At 38.3% G+C, this 14,263-nt stretch overlaps 1 protein-coding gene across 3 annotated transcripts in view; it reads left to right on the forward strand.

Annotated features, from left to right (window-relative positions):
• Positions 1-14,263, forward strand: part of TTC3 (tetratricopeptide repeat domain 3) — a 116,424-nt gene that overhangs the window by 34,587 nt on the left and 67,574 nt on the right. For all 3 annotated transcript variants that reach the window (XM_087861793.1, XM_087861795.1, XM_087861794.1), the window contains exons 12-16: positions 6,012-6,174; positions 7,126-7,171; positions 7,997-8,117; positions 9,265-9,328; positions 11,930-11,990. In XM_087861793.1, coding sequence (XP_087717919.1) covers positions 6,012-6,174; positions 7,126-7,171; positions 7,997-8,117; positions 9,265-9,328; positions 11,930-11,990 — 455 coding nt within the window. The remainder of the gene's footprint in view (positions 1-6,011; positions 6,175-7,125; positions 7,172-7,996; positions 8,118-9,264; positions 9,329-11,929; positions 11,991-14,263) is intronic.

The following is a 14,263-nucleotide window of genomic DNA, read 5'->3' on the forward strand; positions in this document are numbered from 1 at the left end:
AGGGCATCTTGGCTCCTTCCACAATTTTGCTATTGTGGACAATGCTGCTATGAACATTGGGGTACATATAGCCCTTATCTTCACTATGTCTGTATCTTTGGGGTAAATACCCAGTAGTGCAATTGCTAGATCATAGGGTAGCTCAATTTTTAACTTTTTAAGGGACCTCCACACTGTTTTCCAAAGTGGCTGTACCAGCTTGCATTTCCACCAACAGTTTAAGAGGGATCCCCTTTCTCCACATCCTCTCCAACATTTGTTGTTTCTTGCCTTGTCAATTTTTGCCATTCTAACTGGCGTAAGGTGGTATCTCAGTGTGGTTTTGATTTGAATTTCCCTGATGGCTAATGATTTTGAACATTTTTTCATGTGTCTGTTAGCCATTTGTATGTCTTCATTGGAAAAGTGTCTGTTCATATCATCTGCCCATTTTTTGATTTGATTATTTGTTTCTCGTGTATTGAGTTTGAGAAGTTCTTTGTAGATCTTGGATACCAGTCTTTTATCTGTAGTGTCATTTGCAGATATCTTCTCCCATTCCGTGGGCTGCCTCTTAGTTTTTTTGACCATTTCCTTGGCTGTGCAGAAGCTTTTTATCTTGAGAAATAGCAGGAAGATCGGTAGGAGAAGGAAGGGAAGAATGAAGTGGGGGTAAACAGAAGGGGGAATGAACCATGAGAGACTGTGGACTCTGGGAAACAAACTGAGGGCTTCAGAGGGAAGGGGGGTGGGGGACTGGGATAGGCTGGTGATGGGTATTAAGGAGGGCACATATTGCATGGTGCACTGGGTGTTATACGCAAATAATGAATCATGGAACACTACATCAAAAACTAAGGATATGCTGTATGGTGACTAACATAACATAATAAAAAATTATTATAAAAAATAAAGATTTTATTTATTTGTCAGAGAGGGATAGTGAGAGAGCACAAGCAGAGGGGAGAGGGAGAAGCAGACTCCCCACTGAGCAGGGAGCCCAGCATGGGCCTAATCCCAGTACCCTGGGAACATGACCTGAGCTGAAGGCAGATGCTTAATCAACTGAGCCACCCAGGTGCACCAAGAATATGTTTAGTTTTTTAAGGAAATGCCAAACTGTTTTCCAAAGTGGCTGTACCATTTTGCATTCCCCCCAGGCACAAGTGAAAGTTCCTGCTGCTCCATATCCTCCTTGGCATTTGGTATTGTCAGTGTCCCGAATTTTGGCCTTCCTAGTAGGCATATGTAGTATCTTGTTTTAATTTGCATTTCTCTAATGACATAATGATGTGGAGCATGTCTTCATGTGCTCATTTGCCACTGTATATCTTCCTTGATGAGGTGTCTGTTAAGATCTTTGACTTGTTGTCAAATGGGTTGTTTTCTTATTGTTGAATTTAAAGAGTTCTTTGTATATTTTGAGTAACAGACGTTATCAGATGTGTCTGGTAAATATTTTTTCCTTGTTTGCGGCTTGTCTTCTCATTTTCGTGACAGCATCTTAGCGTAAGTTTTTAATTTTAATTAAGTCCACCTTATCAGTTATTTCTTTCATGGATCATGCCTTTGGTATGGTATCTAAAAAGTCATTACCATTTTTTGCATTTTACATTGAGGCCTTACAATTAGGCCAGTTTCTAGCTAACTAAATTTTTAGTTAATTTTTGTGGAGAGCATAAGGTCTAGATTAATTTTTTTTTGCATGTAGATGCCCCAGCATCATTGTTGAAAAGGCTGTCTTTACTTCATCGTATTGCCTTTGTTATCTTCGTCAAAGATCTGTTGACTGTATTTATGTAGGTTCATTAACTCTATTTAAATAGGGATGTTTTGTGGTGATTGCAGAAATTGTTGTATAGATGCAAAACACAAATCCTAGTAAGTATTTAAAAAATGTGGTAACTAATCTAAGTCATTTTTTCACTTCATTTTACCAGAAAGAAGTGCTCATTAAAAGGTAACTTAAATTTCAAAAGCAAAGGTGAACTGTGCAAGGTGCATTTTTTTCTTCTACTTTAAATTAACTATGAGCCTAAGTCTGTTGAGTCACGCCTCTACGATACAAACCTGTATAAGTAGGTTCTCTGTAGATTTCTGTGAGGGTGGGCCATTGTTCTCCCTTCTTTCCAGATAGAAAAGACTGGTACAATGCCAACTGCCCTACACGTGCTTTCAGGCTTAAGAGAGGGTGTGCCGTTGTATCCCAAAGAATGGGAATTTTTATGGTATTGTCAGTATACATTTGTTGACATTTCTCTATGCATTGCTTTTTGATATTGTTATATAGCATACAAAGTGGTAGCCTCATAGATGTCCATAAGAGCCTTTTAATATTGAGGGGTATATTAGGACTCTTTTGTTTGTGAGTGACAAAACCTAACTCAGATTTGGCCTAAGTAGTTGGCTCATGTAATTGAAAAGTCTAGGTGTTACCTTCAGGTATGGCTGGATCCAGATCTATACACATTTTTCTTCCCGTTTCTCAGTTTTTTCCCCCTGTTTGTTAGCTTCATTTTCAGTCTCTTTTCTCCCTTTTCCTTCTGTGTTTCTTTTTAGGTGGGTTCTATTGCTGTATTGAGTTCACTGGTATTTTTTGTCTGCAATGTCTAATCTGCCCCAGTTTTCATCCCATGTCCTTTTCATCTTAAATGCTATAACTTCCATCTTTAAAATTTCAGTTTGAGTATTCTTTATGTATTTCACATCTTAATATATTCAGTCTTTTAACTTCTTGAACATATGGAATATCTTTATAATAACTATAATAACTCTTCTACTAATTCTATCATCTGTGTCATTTCTGAGTATTTTCAATTGACTGATTTTTCTCTTCCTTATAGAGCACATTTTCCTTCTTTGCATACCTAGTAATTTTTTATTGGATACAAGACATTGTTACTGATATTTTTATATATCTGTAAATATTTTTGAGCTTCCTTTTGGGATGCAGTAAAGTTACTTGGAAACAGTATTATTCTTTGGAGTCTTGTTTTAAGCTTTGATAGGTGGGACCCTAGTGGTATTTGGTCAAAGGCTATCTTTTTTTTTTTTTTTTAATGTTTTACTTATTTATGCGAGAGAGAGCATAAGCTGGGGGAGAGGCAGACTCCCCACTGAGCAGGGAGCCCAATGCAGGACTCGATCCCAGGACCCTGGGATCACAACCCGAGCTGAAGGCAGATGCCCAACCAACTGAGCCACCCAGGCACCCCAAGGGCTATCTTTTTATTGACAACTGAAGCAAAAGGCTTCTGAATACTCTGTCTGTTATTCCATGAGTTACGATGTTTTCCACTCTGGCTGGTGGAAACAGGAATTTTTCTTGGCTCAGGGTGAGTGCTGACTGTTGTTTCCTTAGTAGTTTTTCTAGTGGTTCTTTCCCTGGTTTGGGTTTTGGGTAATTGCCCCACGTGCATGTACTGATTAGTACTCCCCTCAAGACTGAACTCGGGGGGACCATGTGAGGATCTCTGGAGTTCTCTGTGGAGCAGTTTCCTCTCTGGTCCTCTGCCCTGTGAACTTGTGCTGCATTGGCTGTCCTGGCCTCCTTCGTCTGTCTCCTGAACTGAGACTGCAGTCCCTGCCTGGGTTCCTTCTCCTTGAGCCATGGCTTAGAAATGCCATTCCATAAGCTGGAGCAAGCATAGGGCTTGTTTTATGTTTCTCAGGGGTCACTGTCTTTTGTTGCCTGATATTCACTCAGTATCTTGCAAACCTTTGTTTCATGTATTTTGTCCTTGTTTGTTTGTTTTAGGCAAGACTGTAAATCCAAATCCCTGTTAACTGCATCTTGACCAGAAGTGGTAATTAGGGTGTGGGCACTCTTGGCTTCATTTTGAAAAAGACTTTTATCATGTAGTGGGAACCCCAAACTGATATCCTTAATAACTGTTAATTGTAGTGGCAGGAGAACTTCTTTTAGTATCTATGTAGTACTCCTAAGGGATGCCTCAAACTGATCGTGATTGAGCCATGTGTTCACCAGTGGACTGATCCCATGACCCGGAAAATGGTGCATTTCGATTGGTCAGTCTCCTGGGTCATACACTTCTCCCCATCCATTTTTGAGATGGAGCACTAGTCCCAGTCCTGCCAATGCTATGTGGAATAGGGACATGGTGGCACCCAAAAGGGGGGGATGCCAGGCAGGTGAACAACAGGGAATTTCCATATATGTGATAGAGAATGAGGTAATGTCAAAGAAAAGCAAAACTTTATATTGTAATTGGGTTCAGAAAACTCTCTGAGAGAGAGACCTTTAATTTAAGCTTCATTCACATAACCTCAGCAGTGAGATCTACATAAATTCCTTTCACAACCAGTAGACATACTAGGTTTTATAGAGTTTAGGGAAGAGGACCCAACAAAAGATGAGGAAGGTGGGAGGTTAGGGGGTGGGGGATGAGGAAGAGAAAGAAAAAGTGTTTCTACAAATTTAGCAAGTATGGTTTATAATCTATCATATTTCTTATGCTGTGACTTTTTTTTTTTATGCAGTTACCTAAATTTTGAAGTTGAAATAGTCCTGGGTGATAGGATGTTGGTCTTGCAGCATATCTGAGAGATCTGTCTTCTTATGCCTTCTGAGGAAAACCAAAAAAAAATTTTTTTTTTTAAAGATTTTGTTTATTTATTTGACAGAGATAGAGACAGCGAGCGAGAGAGGGAACACAGGCAGGGGGAGTGGGAGAGGAAGAAACAGGCTCCTAGCAGAGGAGCCTGATGTGGGGCTCGATCCCATAATGCCGGGATCACGCCCTGAGCCAAAGGCAGACGCTTAACCGCTATGCCACCCAGGCGCCCCAGGAAAACCAAAATTTAAGCAAATGCAATCTGAATTGGGATCTTTGATCTGAGTCTAGATAGTCTGGCTAAAAAAATGCTTCGGAGCTCCTAGATGGGCTTGGTGCCCCAGAGCAGGATTACATACGCACCAAACCTGCAGAAACAAAGGTCCCCATGCTTGTTTCTGGCCTTGTTTTTAGTGAAAAGCTCATCATACTTAAAAGGGTCACTTATTTCTGATTTAGTAGTTTCTCACAGAATGAGAATATTCTTTGTAAAATTTTGTAGTAAGGGAGAAAAAGCTCTGGATCTGGAGTCATAAGGTCAGGATTCTTTGGTTTGCCTCTAAATAAGTGTGACGTTAGGCCAATTTCTAGCCTCTCTCACGGGTAAGTCAATTCTCAAGTGGAGATACTGTGCCTACAATGAGAGTTCAGTTTGTGAGTAGCTAGAAGAGGGGGTGGTTGAGTTAGCCCCAGGTTTGGTAATATTAGCTTTCTAGATTAAAATGTTCATCCTTGCGATGGAAGATTTCCCAAAATGCATAAATGGGGCCAGCCAGGACTGTGGTTCTGTAGCAAACAAAACAAAACAAAAAGCCCTGATTATTGGAATTGAGTAAATCAGTGGTTTTCGGACCTTTTCTGAAAGCCAGGAACTACACTTAGAGATAAAATAATTAAAAGCTGATTAAGAGCAAGCTGAATGGAAGATCTAGCTTAGATTCACCCCTTATCTGTGACCATGCTCTTCAGAGGGGTTGGAAAACAACTGTATAAGCTGGTTGTTCCTTCCAGCTCTAAAATTTGTTTGATTTTCAAAGTGTAGGGAATGTAATGACTTAGAAACTGTTACTGCCTTAAGATATTTTGAAAAAAATTAAGTTACTTATTTATAATGAATGTTTTTTTGTACTTTATTTGACACAAAATAATATATTTCATTCTTTACTAGAAAATATAGTAAAGGTTGAATTATTTTCTTCGGGGTACAAAAATCTCTTAAGCAAAAATACTGATCTGTAGTTAAAATTATTATAAATACTTTTCATTTGTAACTTCACTTTAGCTCATTTAGGTAATTTTATTTCCTATGAGGTATTAACATTTTTAAAAAGTTTTCATTGATAGGATCCTAATCTAACATTTTAAGTAATCAGTTTTCAAGCAAAATATTTTTCCTTATCTATTTTCTTTAACTTAAGCATATTTTTGAGAAAAAATTAAATTTATCTTTTGGAACAGGGTCATTATCGTTATTGTGCTGCTCTTTCTATGCTGGGGGAATATGACTGGGCCCTGCAAGCAAACATAAAAGCTCAAAAACTCTGTAAAAATGACCCTGAGGGAATCAAGGATCTAATTCAGCAGCATGTAAAGTTACAAAAACAAATAGAAGACCTGCAAGGTATTTCACCTAAGATTCTTTGGTTACAGTTGAATTCCCTTTAAAACTTTTGAAGGTGGGTTTCTTGGATTAACGGAGGACCATAAATCAACTCTCAGGTGATTTGTGCTTATTTTGTTAACATTATCTTGGTCAAGTCACTGAAGTTTTCCATTTCTGTCTGTGTAGAAGTACGTTAGTGTTAAATTCCACCAGGTAATTATAAATGATTTGTATTTTTTATTTGAAACAACAAATTATTATTTGTTCTTCTGTAGAAAAATATGGCTTCTTGACATTTTGGATAAAGTGAAGCCTTTGAAACAAAATTGTTTAAAATTTTTTCCTCCATTATGGTTATTTCTTAAAGAAAAAGACCCTTCAGTAGAGTTGTTTGATGCTTTTGCACCAAGTGTGCAGCTCGTTCTGTAGCATGCTAAACATTTTCACATACATACATCTGTATGCGGGTACGGACGCATAAATCAGAAATCAGGTGTGTGGGTTAGGAATTCTAGGTTTTCATTCTCTTGTTTTCTCTCCTAAGTCTTTTGCTTTCTCCAGTGCCTGAAATTCCCTTACTCTGTACTTTTCAGCATACAGGTCTTTCCTGTTTTTTCTTCTTTGGGTATTTAGTGTCTTAGGAAGCTGAGCTGAGATGTTATCATCTAACATTACATGATTATAAGATTGTGAGCTCCTGGAAGACAGGTACCATCTCTGATTCAGATTTATATACTGTTGCTTCTAGTCAATGATCACATGTAATGGGATGTCAAATAAGGCTGTGTAACATTTTGCTGAAGCCATCCTAAAACTCAAAACATCTGAAAATACAAAATTATTTAGGTTTATTTTTCCGTTTTGTAAATTTGATGTTCTTACTGTCAGCTTAAAGGGTATTTGAAAATCTTTTCAAACTATGTGTTGCCAATCCACTGATTACTATGCATGTGTGATTGATTTTTATAGGTCGAACACCAACTAGAAATCCAATTAAAGCCTTTTATGAAAGCAGGTAAGTTAATACCAATCAGATCAGTAGCTGTTACTTGGGATGGCTTTGCACTGTAAGTTTAAGAATCACTGTATTCAACGCTTTGTGGCTATTAGTAACCACAGTAAAGTTGGGGAGGGAAGGAAGAGGGGTTTGTGTCTAAGATAGGTGACCTGTGAATTGTCAGATTTGTTTTGTGGACTGTTTTACTGAGCCATTTGTATATGTATTTATGGGAATCAGTAGCCTAAGCCTATGAGAAAAGATAGGTGAAATGTTAAGTGGATGTCACTGTGCTTGGGTGGGAGCAGTTTTTGCAGTGAGGGACCTGGCAGCAGAAAGCAGGGACAGGGTCTGTACCTTTAGCTGAGCTTCTGTCCTGGAAACGTCTGCCTTCAGTCTCCCAGTATCGTTTCAAAGACTAGGACACTTTCTGTTAGAAACAGAAACAACAGACAGATTTGAATATGCCTGCAAGAAAACAAATGGCAGCCAGGGTTCTACATTTATTACTTGGCAATTAAAATAGATTTTTCCCCCACATGCTTTAGATGCCTAAGATATTGAAGCTGTTAAATTTAAAACAGGGAGACTTACTTATCTTAATATTAGAAACCAGAATACATTATTAAACTGTTCTTAATTTATTTTGAGTTTTTACTATGAAATTTAAAACAATATTTGTGTATAAAGCCCAATCTCAGAGGTAGATCCTTTTTAAAACAGTATTACTGCTTTCAAGGAAAAAAGATGATATTTGCTGGAACTTGTTTATTTGAAGGATAACTTTTTTTAAAATGCATGCTAATCAATAGAAATAACATTATTTCTTTTATTCCCCTTCAGGGCCTACATACCTAGTTTATCAGCGCCTGCCTTCAGTACTTCACTTAACTTTGTGGAAACCGAAAAAGATTCCAGAAAAACTAACCACGAAATGGCAAACGGTGGTAATCAGAGTCTAAAGGTAGGTTCAATTAAAAATTAAAATGAAAAAGGTTTCAAGTATAGATAGTCTCATGTTTTTATAATAGTATTCTGGTGATAATGGAAAATGAATATTTTGGCTATATGAATCCCTTTTGCCTATGATATGAAGAGAATGATTCTCTTTTTAATATTCCAACTACCTCCTTTCAGCTACATGAAGAGACTATTTCAGCATCACAGAGTTTCTTTTGAAATCACATTGATGTGTTTTCAAAATATTTTTTTTCTAAATTTCATTTTACTACTTGGATAGTTCTCTTTGTATGCTTTTCCTCCTTTACATATCTCAGACAGCCACTTGGGAATGAGTGACAATGGGGTCTGGTGGCCATGTCACCCCACTCCTTACAGTGCTTTGGATTTTTCTTTTCCTCCCTTTTCCCTTTTGCAGTCTACTTGGCTGCCTGGCGCCACATGAGCCTGTCCACCCGACTTGTGTTATATTGGGCCTTGGTGGCACGCCCTCCCCATCTCTGCCCAAGGCATTTCTGCAGCCTCTGTTGCTATTCCCACAGTGGTCCCCAGCCTTGACTCCCTGCTGTGCTCACCAGCACCCAGGCCTCGTGGTTTTTGAGGGCACCTCTAGGCCTTTTAGCCTGGCTCTGTGACTGGTATCCCAAATGACCTGAATCTGAGTTTTCCTTTGAACAATAGTGTACTAAAAACTCGGCAGGTATCACCAAGTCCATGTTAATATTTCTTTCCAGGATTTTTGAGGAAAGAAGGAAATGATATTTTGGAGTATTTGGCTAGTAGGCATTTAAGGGAGCTCTTCCAGCTTATTGTGTAGTCCTTTTATTGTTAATGAAAATCTCAGAGGCTGTATTCAGTTAGGGAGAGGAGCATAAGGAAAGTTGGGATAATATTTATTCAGTACACTTATTGAAAAATAGACCTGTCAGGCATCATGCTGGGTGTTGGAAGTAGAATTATCATTAGAGAATTTGTCATATTAGAATCTCTTATCATTAGTTATTATTTTGTTTGTTTATTCATTTATGCCTAATTACCAGCTGGTTATTTTAGGCACTTGGGTAAATTCTGTTCTATTTTATTATTTAGCTATTGAATTCTTCATGGCTTTATTTTTTTGAAAATCTCATGAATTTTGTTTTCATGGGTAGGTGGTAGATGAAGCTTTGAAGGTAGATGATTGTGACTGTCATCCGGAATTTCTACCACCATCAGGTAAGTTTTTTCCTTATGTAAGTTGTTGCGGAATTAATATAGCATTCCTAAAATTCCAGCCCCAACATTTGACGAGCCTTGGGTACATTTGCTGTTACTCTCCTTTTACTTTATAATGCTTCTGTGTTAAGAAAACATTGAATATTTATTTGAAATGAGCGCTCAGTCTTTTCATATTATTTGATAAATTTAATTTTGGAAATCCAAGTAAATGGAATAGAAAGGGAGGATGAAACTCTTTTTGGTCTGCTACCTAATCTCCGTGAGGCCAGTGTTTTTCGACTTTAATTTCATTGAAGTCCCCTGACCGAGGAGGCTTTTTAGACATACTTTTTTCCTGTTTGCCCTCCAATTACAGATACTGTTTAACTGTTTATGTCCTATATGTACATCTGTGCTTTATAAATTAAAAAAGTTAGATTTTTTTTCATCTCCTGATAACTAACTTTCACCCTGTTGGGGGTGATGTTGAGAATGGATGCTTTAGGCTGATAGTAGTTTAACTGGTATGTACTTAGTGCGTATGTTTATTTCTGCATCTAGTAAATACACAGACACACAGCGGTACTTCATTTACATTGGGAAATGAAGTGTCCAGAGAAGCGAACATTCACGTTCATTCCATTTATTTCTCAATCTCCCTTTACATGACCAGATTTTGTTGAAAATCATTCTAAAGTAGATTATATGCTTCCCTGCCTTTTTTTTTTTTTTTTTTTAAGATTTTATTAATTTGACAGAGACATAGTGAGAGAGGGAACACAAGCAGGGGGAATGGGAGAGGGAGAAGCAGGCTTCCCGCTGAGCAGGGAGCCCAATGTGGGGCTCAATCCCAGGACCTGGGATCATGACCTGAGCCAAAGGCAGATGTTTAACGACTGAGTCACCCAGGCGCCCCTGCTTCCCTGCCTTTTAAAACGGTTTAAGAAAAATACAGATTTTCTTGATGACTCAAGGTTGCTGTTTGATACAAATTTTTTGTCTGAAGCTTTCAGAGGTTTTTGGGGGTGAGATTGCTGACCTGATTCGTGATCTTGTTAGTGATCTCTTTTCCTTTCTCTTGCTTGTTAGCTTGTTTTCTTTTCAGTGTTTCTGCTTCTGGCAGCCATTTCTGTCTTTTGCTTCCTGCAGTTCTATCTTTTCTTAGGCTTCAGTGCCACATACCCAGCTGTTTAACCACTGGCCATCCCGTTGTTTAGCACGTTGGAAAATTATAAAGAGAAAAATTATCAAGTGATTGTCTTACGTGGTGTAAGTCTAATAGCACATGAAAAATCTTTGAAGATCAAACTTTTCTTTTGGAAAACACCTTTTAATTTATTGATATTTCTTAGACTGTTATTATCAGATAGCACATTTAAGTAAATACTTTAAATACCATCCACGCTTCAGCATCTGTATTCAAAGAAATTGAGGTCCAGGGTTAGGGCTATGTAGTTTTGCCTGAAATCAGACAGCAGGAATCAAATTAGAACTCTTCTGCCTTTCTGGAAGCCTCTTTTGTTTTCTGAGGCCATCCAAACCAGCTTGGCTCCTTAATACATAGGTTCTGACTTGCCTCTGCTGTCTCTCCCCAAAGCTTCCATCGGAAAGACCCCTGTCCCTATTGCTGTGCTTTTTTCTACATAACTTGTGCATGGCCCTCCCTGCTCCAAAGTATGCAGTGGTCCCTGCTCTTGCCAGTGGGACAAAGGCTGGGCTCACAGAGTTGGAGTATTCGGAAGCAAAGGACCCGTGAGCCCTCACTCCAGCTGGCCTTAGCTGCCTGTTTCTAACCTTCTCTTCTTACCCAACTCACTAGATCACACAGGTTTACTTAGTGTTTCTTAAAGTGAATATCATTCTTGGGTTTGGCCCATCCTATCCAAATCCTACTTGTTTGTTTCTTTTTTCTTTCTCTCTCTTCCTTTCATTCTTTTTTCCTTTTTTTTTTTTTTTTAAGATTTTTAAATTATTTACTTGAGAGCGAGTACAAGAGGGGGAAGGGTCAGAGGGAGAGGGAAAGGGACAAGCAGATTCTCCACTGAGCACACTGTGGGGCTCCATTCCAGAACCCTGAGGTCATGACCTGAGCTAAAGTCAGATGCTTAACTGACTGAGCCACCCAGGTGCCCCAAATCCTACTTGTTTCTTAAAGCTAAATACAAATGCTGCATCCCCACTAAGGCTTTTCCTGGCTACTCGACCTCAAGTGATTTCACCTCTGTGAGTTATAAAAGCAATTAAAATGGAATTAATATGTCAGTAACAACATGCTATCATCTCTTCTTCCTAAAGGTGGTTGTTGTGTCATTACTGATGACTGTCTTTTCTTCCCATCTGATTATAAACAACCTGAGATCAGGAACTATGGCCTATATCTCTCTGTATCGACTTTAGGTCTAAATAATATCATTGTCATTAATGTTCACAGTAATTTTATAGCATACATAGACAAACATCATTGTAGCTGGTTTTTCACCTTGTTTGTACTAAGTTACACTCACATAAAATATCGCTGCCTTTGCTGCTTATTCCAATTTACATATTTTTAATTGATTTGCTTTCAGGCTTGTTGATTTTTATGAACAGATTTCAGAAACAAATACTTTGTATTCACAGGTCAGCCTCCAAAGCATAAAGGAAAACAAAAATCTCGAAACAATGAATTGGAGAAGTTCAGGTATGTTTTTCATCTGTGTGTTTTTTCCCCCCTAATAGCCTCCTCTTAAGAGTAAAAGGGGGGAAAAGTCTGAAATAGTAACTATGATGAGTGCTGAAATCCCTTTCAAATAGCGAAGGCATATCTTTAGGAGAGTGTCGTTTTTAGCCAAAGGATTATTAATCCTGGGTGTTAGTAAATGTCTGGAAGGCATGGAAGATGAGATATATCAGTGTTAATTTTTAAAAATCCCAAAACACATGCTCAAACGAAGAAAAAATATTCAGCGAAGTATAAAGTGAGAATTACGTCTTCTCCCTGCTCACCTTATTTCACCTTTCCCACAATTGCTTCTCTGGTGGCTTCCTTTAGGAGCTCTGTGTTAACAAGTTCTTGGCCACCAGGAAGCTTATTCTGTACACACAGGCATGTGTATGTGTGTATTTAGGGGCCCTTCTGAGTAGTTCTCATTAAAGGAAAGTGTTCACTAATGAAGTGATCACTTATAAAGTTAGTTCTATCAAACACCCCCCCACCAAAATTCACAGTAGGACCTTTTGCCACCTGTCTTTATAATTAACCCCTCCATTGCCTACAGAGATATATATTGATTGCAAAGTGAAATTGTAAATCTTAAAATGAATATAGGAGTTCATGAGGTTAGGGAAAGTGATGCTGGAGACCCTGCAAAACCATTTCTGCCACAGTTAGACCAGCTGTCAACTCTTTTCTTCACATAAGGCTGATTCCTGGATAGATGCTTCAAGGAGGATTTTAATACCAAAGCACTAAGAGAAATTAGTAAAGCCCCATCTTTAAAAATGACTATATTTTGATGCTGCTACAAAAAATTAAATTTAAAACAAGGACTTAGATATTATGTTGTTCTGTTACTCAGCAGAAAAATCCTGATCTTCTTCTCCCCTTGTTAACCCTCAAAAGAAACCAAAAACTTTACAGGGTCATTCTTTGAACGCATAGTTATAATTTTAAACTGTTCTGCTAAAGAAAAATTTATTTTCCGATATTTTGTTTTTTGTTTTCAAATTGAGATCTTCTTATTTGATTATGTCTACTTCATGAGGTTATTAATGATTAAGTGGGGTAACCACATGAAACACGTAAAGCCCTGGAACGTGGTAAATGCTCAGTACACTTGAACTATCATTATTGGTATTACTATCATTTTTATTGTTGTTAGGATCTTTCTGGCCTATAACTTGCTTTTTTTTTTTTTTTATTTCTTTCAAGTATCTTGCATATCTTCACATATCAGATCATGGAGATCTACATCCTTCATTTTCATGGCTACAGGGTATTTCATAGTATAGATGTATATTTGAAGAAGAAATTTCCAGAGTGGAATTGTTCTGTCAAAGAGGATGTATAATTTTAACTTTGCTAGATACTGTCACATTGTCCTCCCAGAAAATGAGCACTGTTCATACTCTTACTGAGCTGTGGAAGTGTGTGGTATAATAAAAAAATATATATGTTTATTTGGTCTTTGTCCTCAGTTTTTGTCATAGAGCACTTAAAACCCTTGGAACTTTCAGAGTGATAAGAGTATCTTGTTATTCATAATGAACTTCTTTCTACCTTACCTATACTAATGAGATGACTCAAGGCTGGTCCCCCACCTTCAGGATTGGGGTTGGTCACCATAAAGACCAAATGTGTGATTGGAGGGTTGGAACTCTCAGCTCCACCCCCTCATCTCCAAGAAGGGGAAGGGGCCTGGGAATTGAGTTCAGTTACCAATGACTAGTAATGATTAGTCATGCTTATGTAATGAAACTTTGATAGAAGAAACCTCTAAACCACTGGGGTGGGGGATCTTCTGGGTTGCTGAATACATGGAGATACTGGGAAGGTGGTGCACTATGGGGCAGCACAAAAGCTTTGCAGCATTCTCCTCCCCTAAACCTTCCTGTGCATCTCTTCCATTGGGCTGTTGTGAGTTATATCCTTTATAATAAGCTAGTAATGATAAGTAGAGCACTTTCCTGGGTTCAGTGAGTCATTCTAGGAAGTTGTTGAACCTGAGGGAGGGTCACAGGAAACTGAGTTTGTAGTCCACCGGGCAGTAGTGTGAGTAGCCTGAGCACCTCATTGTGGCCGACAGTAGGGGTAAGGATATTTTGTCTGAAGTGGGGTCAGTCTTGTGGGACTGAGCCTTTAATATGTGGCGGCCTGTGTTAACTCCAGAGTTGGTGTCAAAATGGAGTTGAGTTGTTAGACACTTGGTGTTGGAGAATTGACGTGGAAAATGGCAACTATTTGGTGTCAGAATA

This window comes from Ursus americanus, chromosome 4 (genome assembly GCF_024610735.1).
Source record: "Ursus americanus isolate L20-20 chromosome 4, mUrsAme1.1.p, whole genome shotgun sequence".
Lineage (NCBI taxonomy): Eukaryota > Metazoa > Chordata > Mammalia > Carnivora > Ursidae > Ursus > Ursus americanus.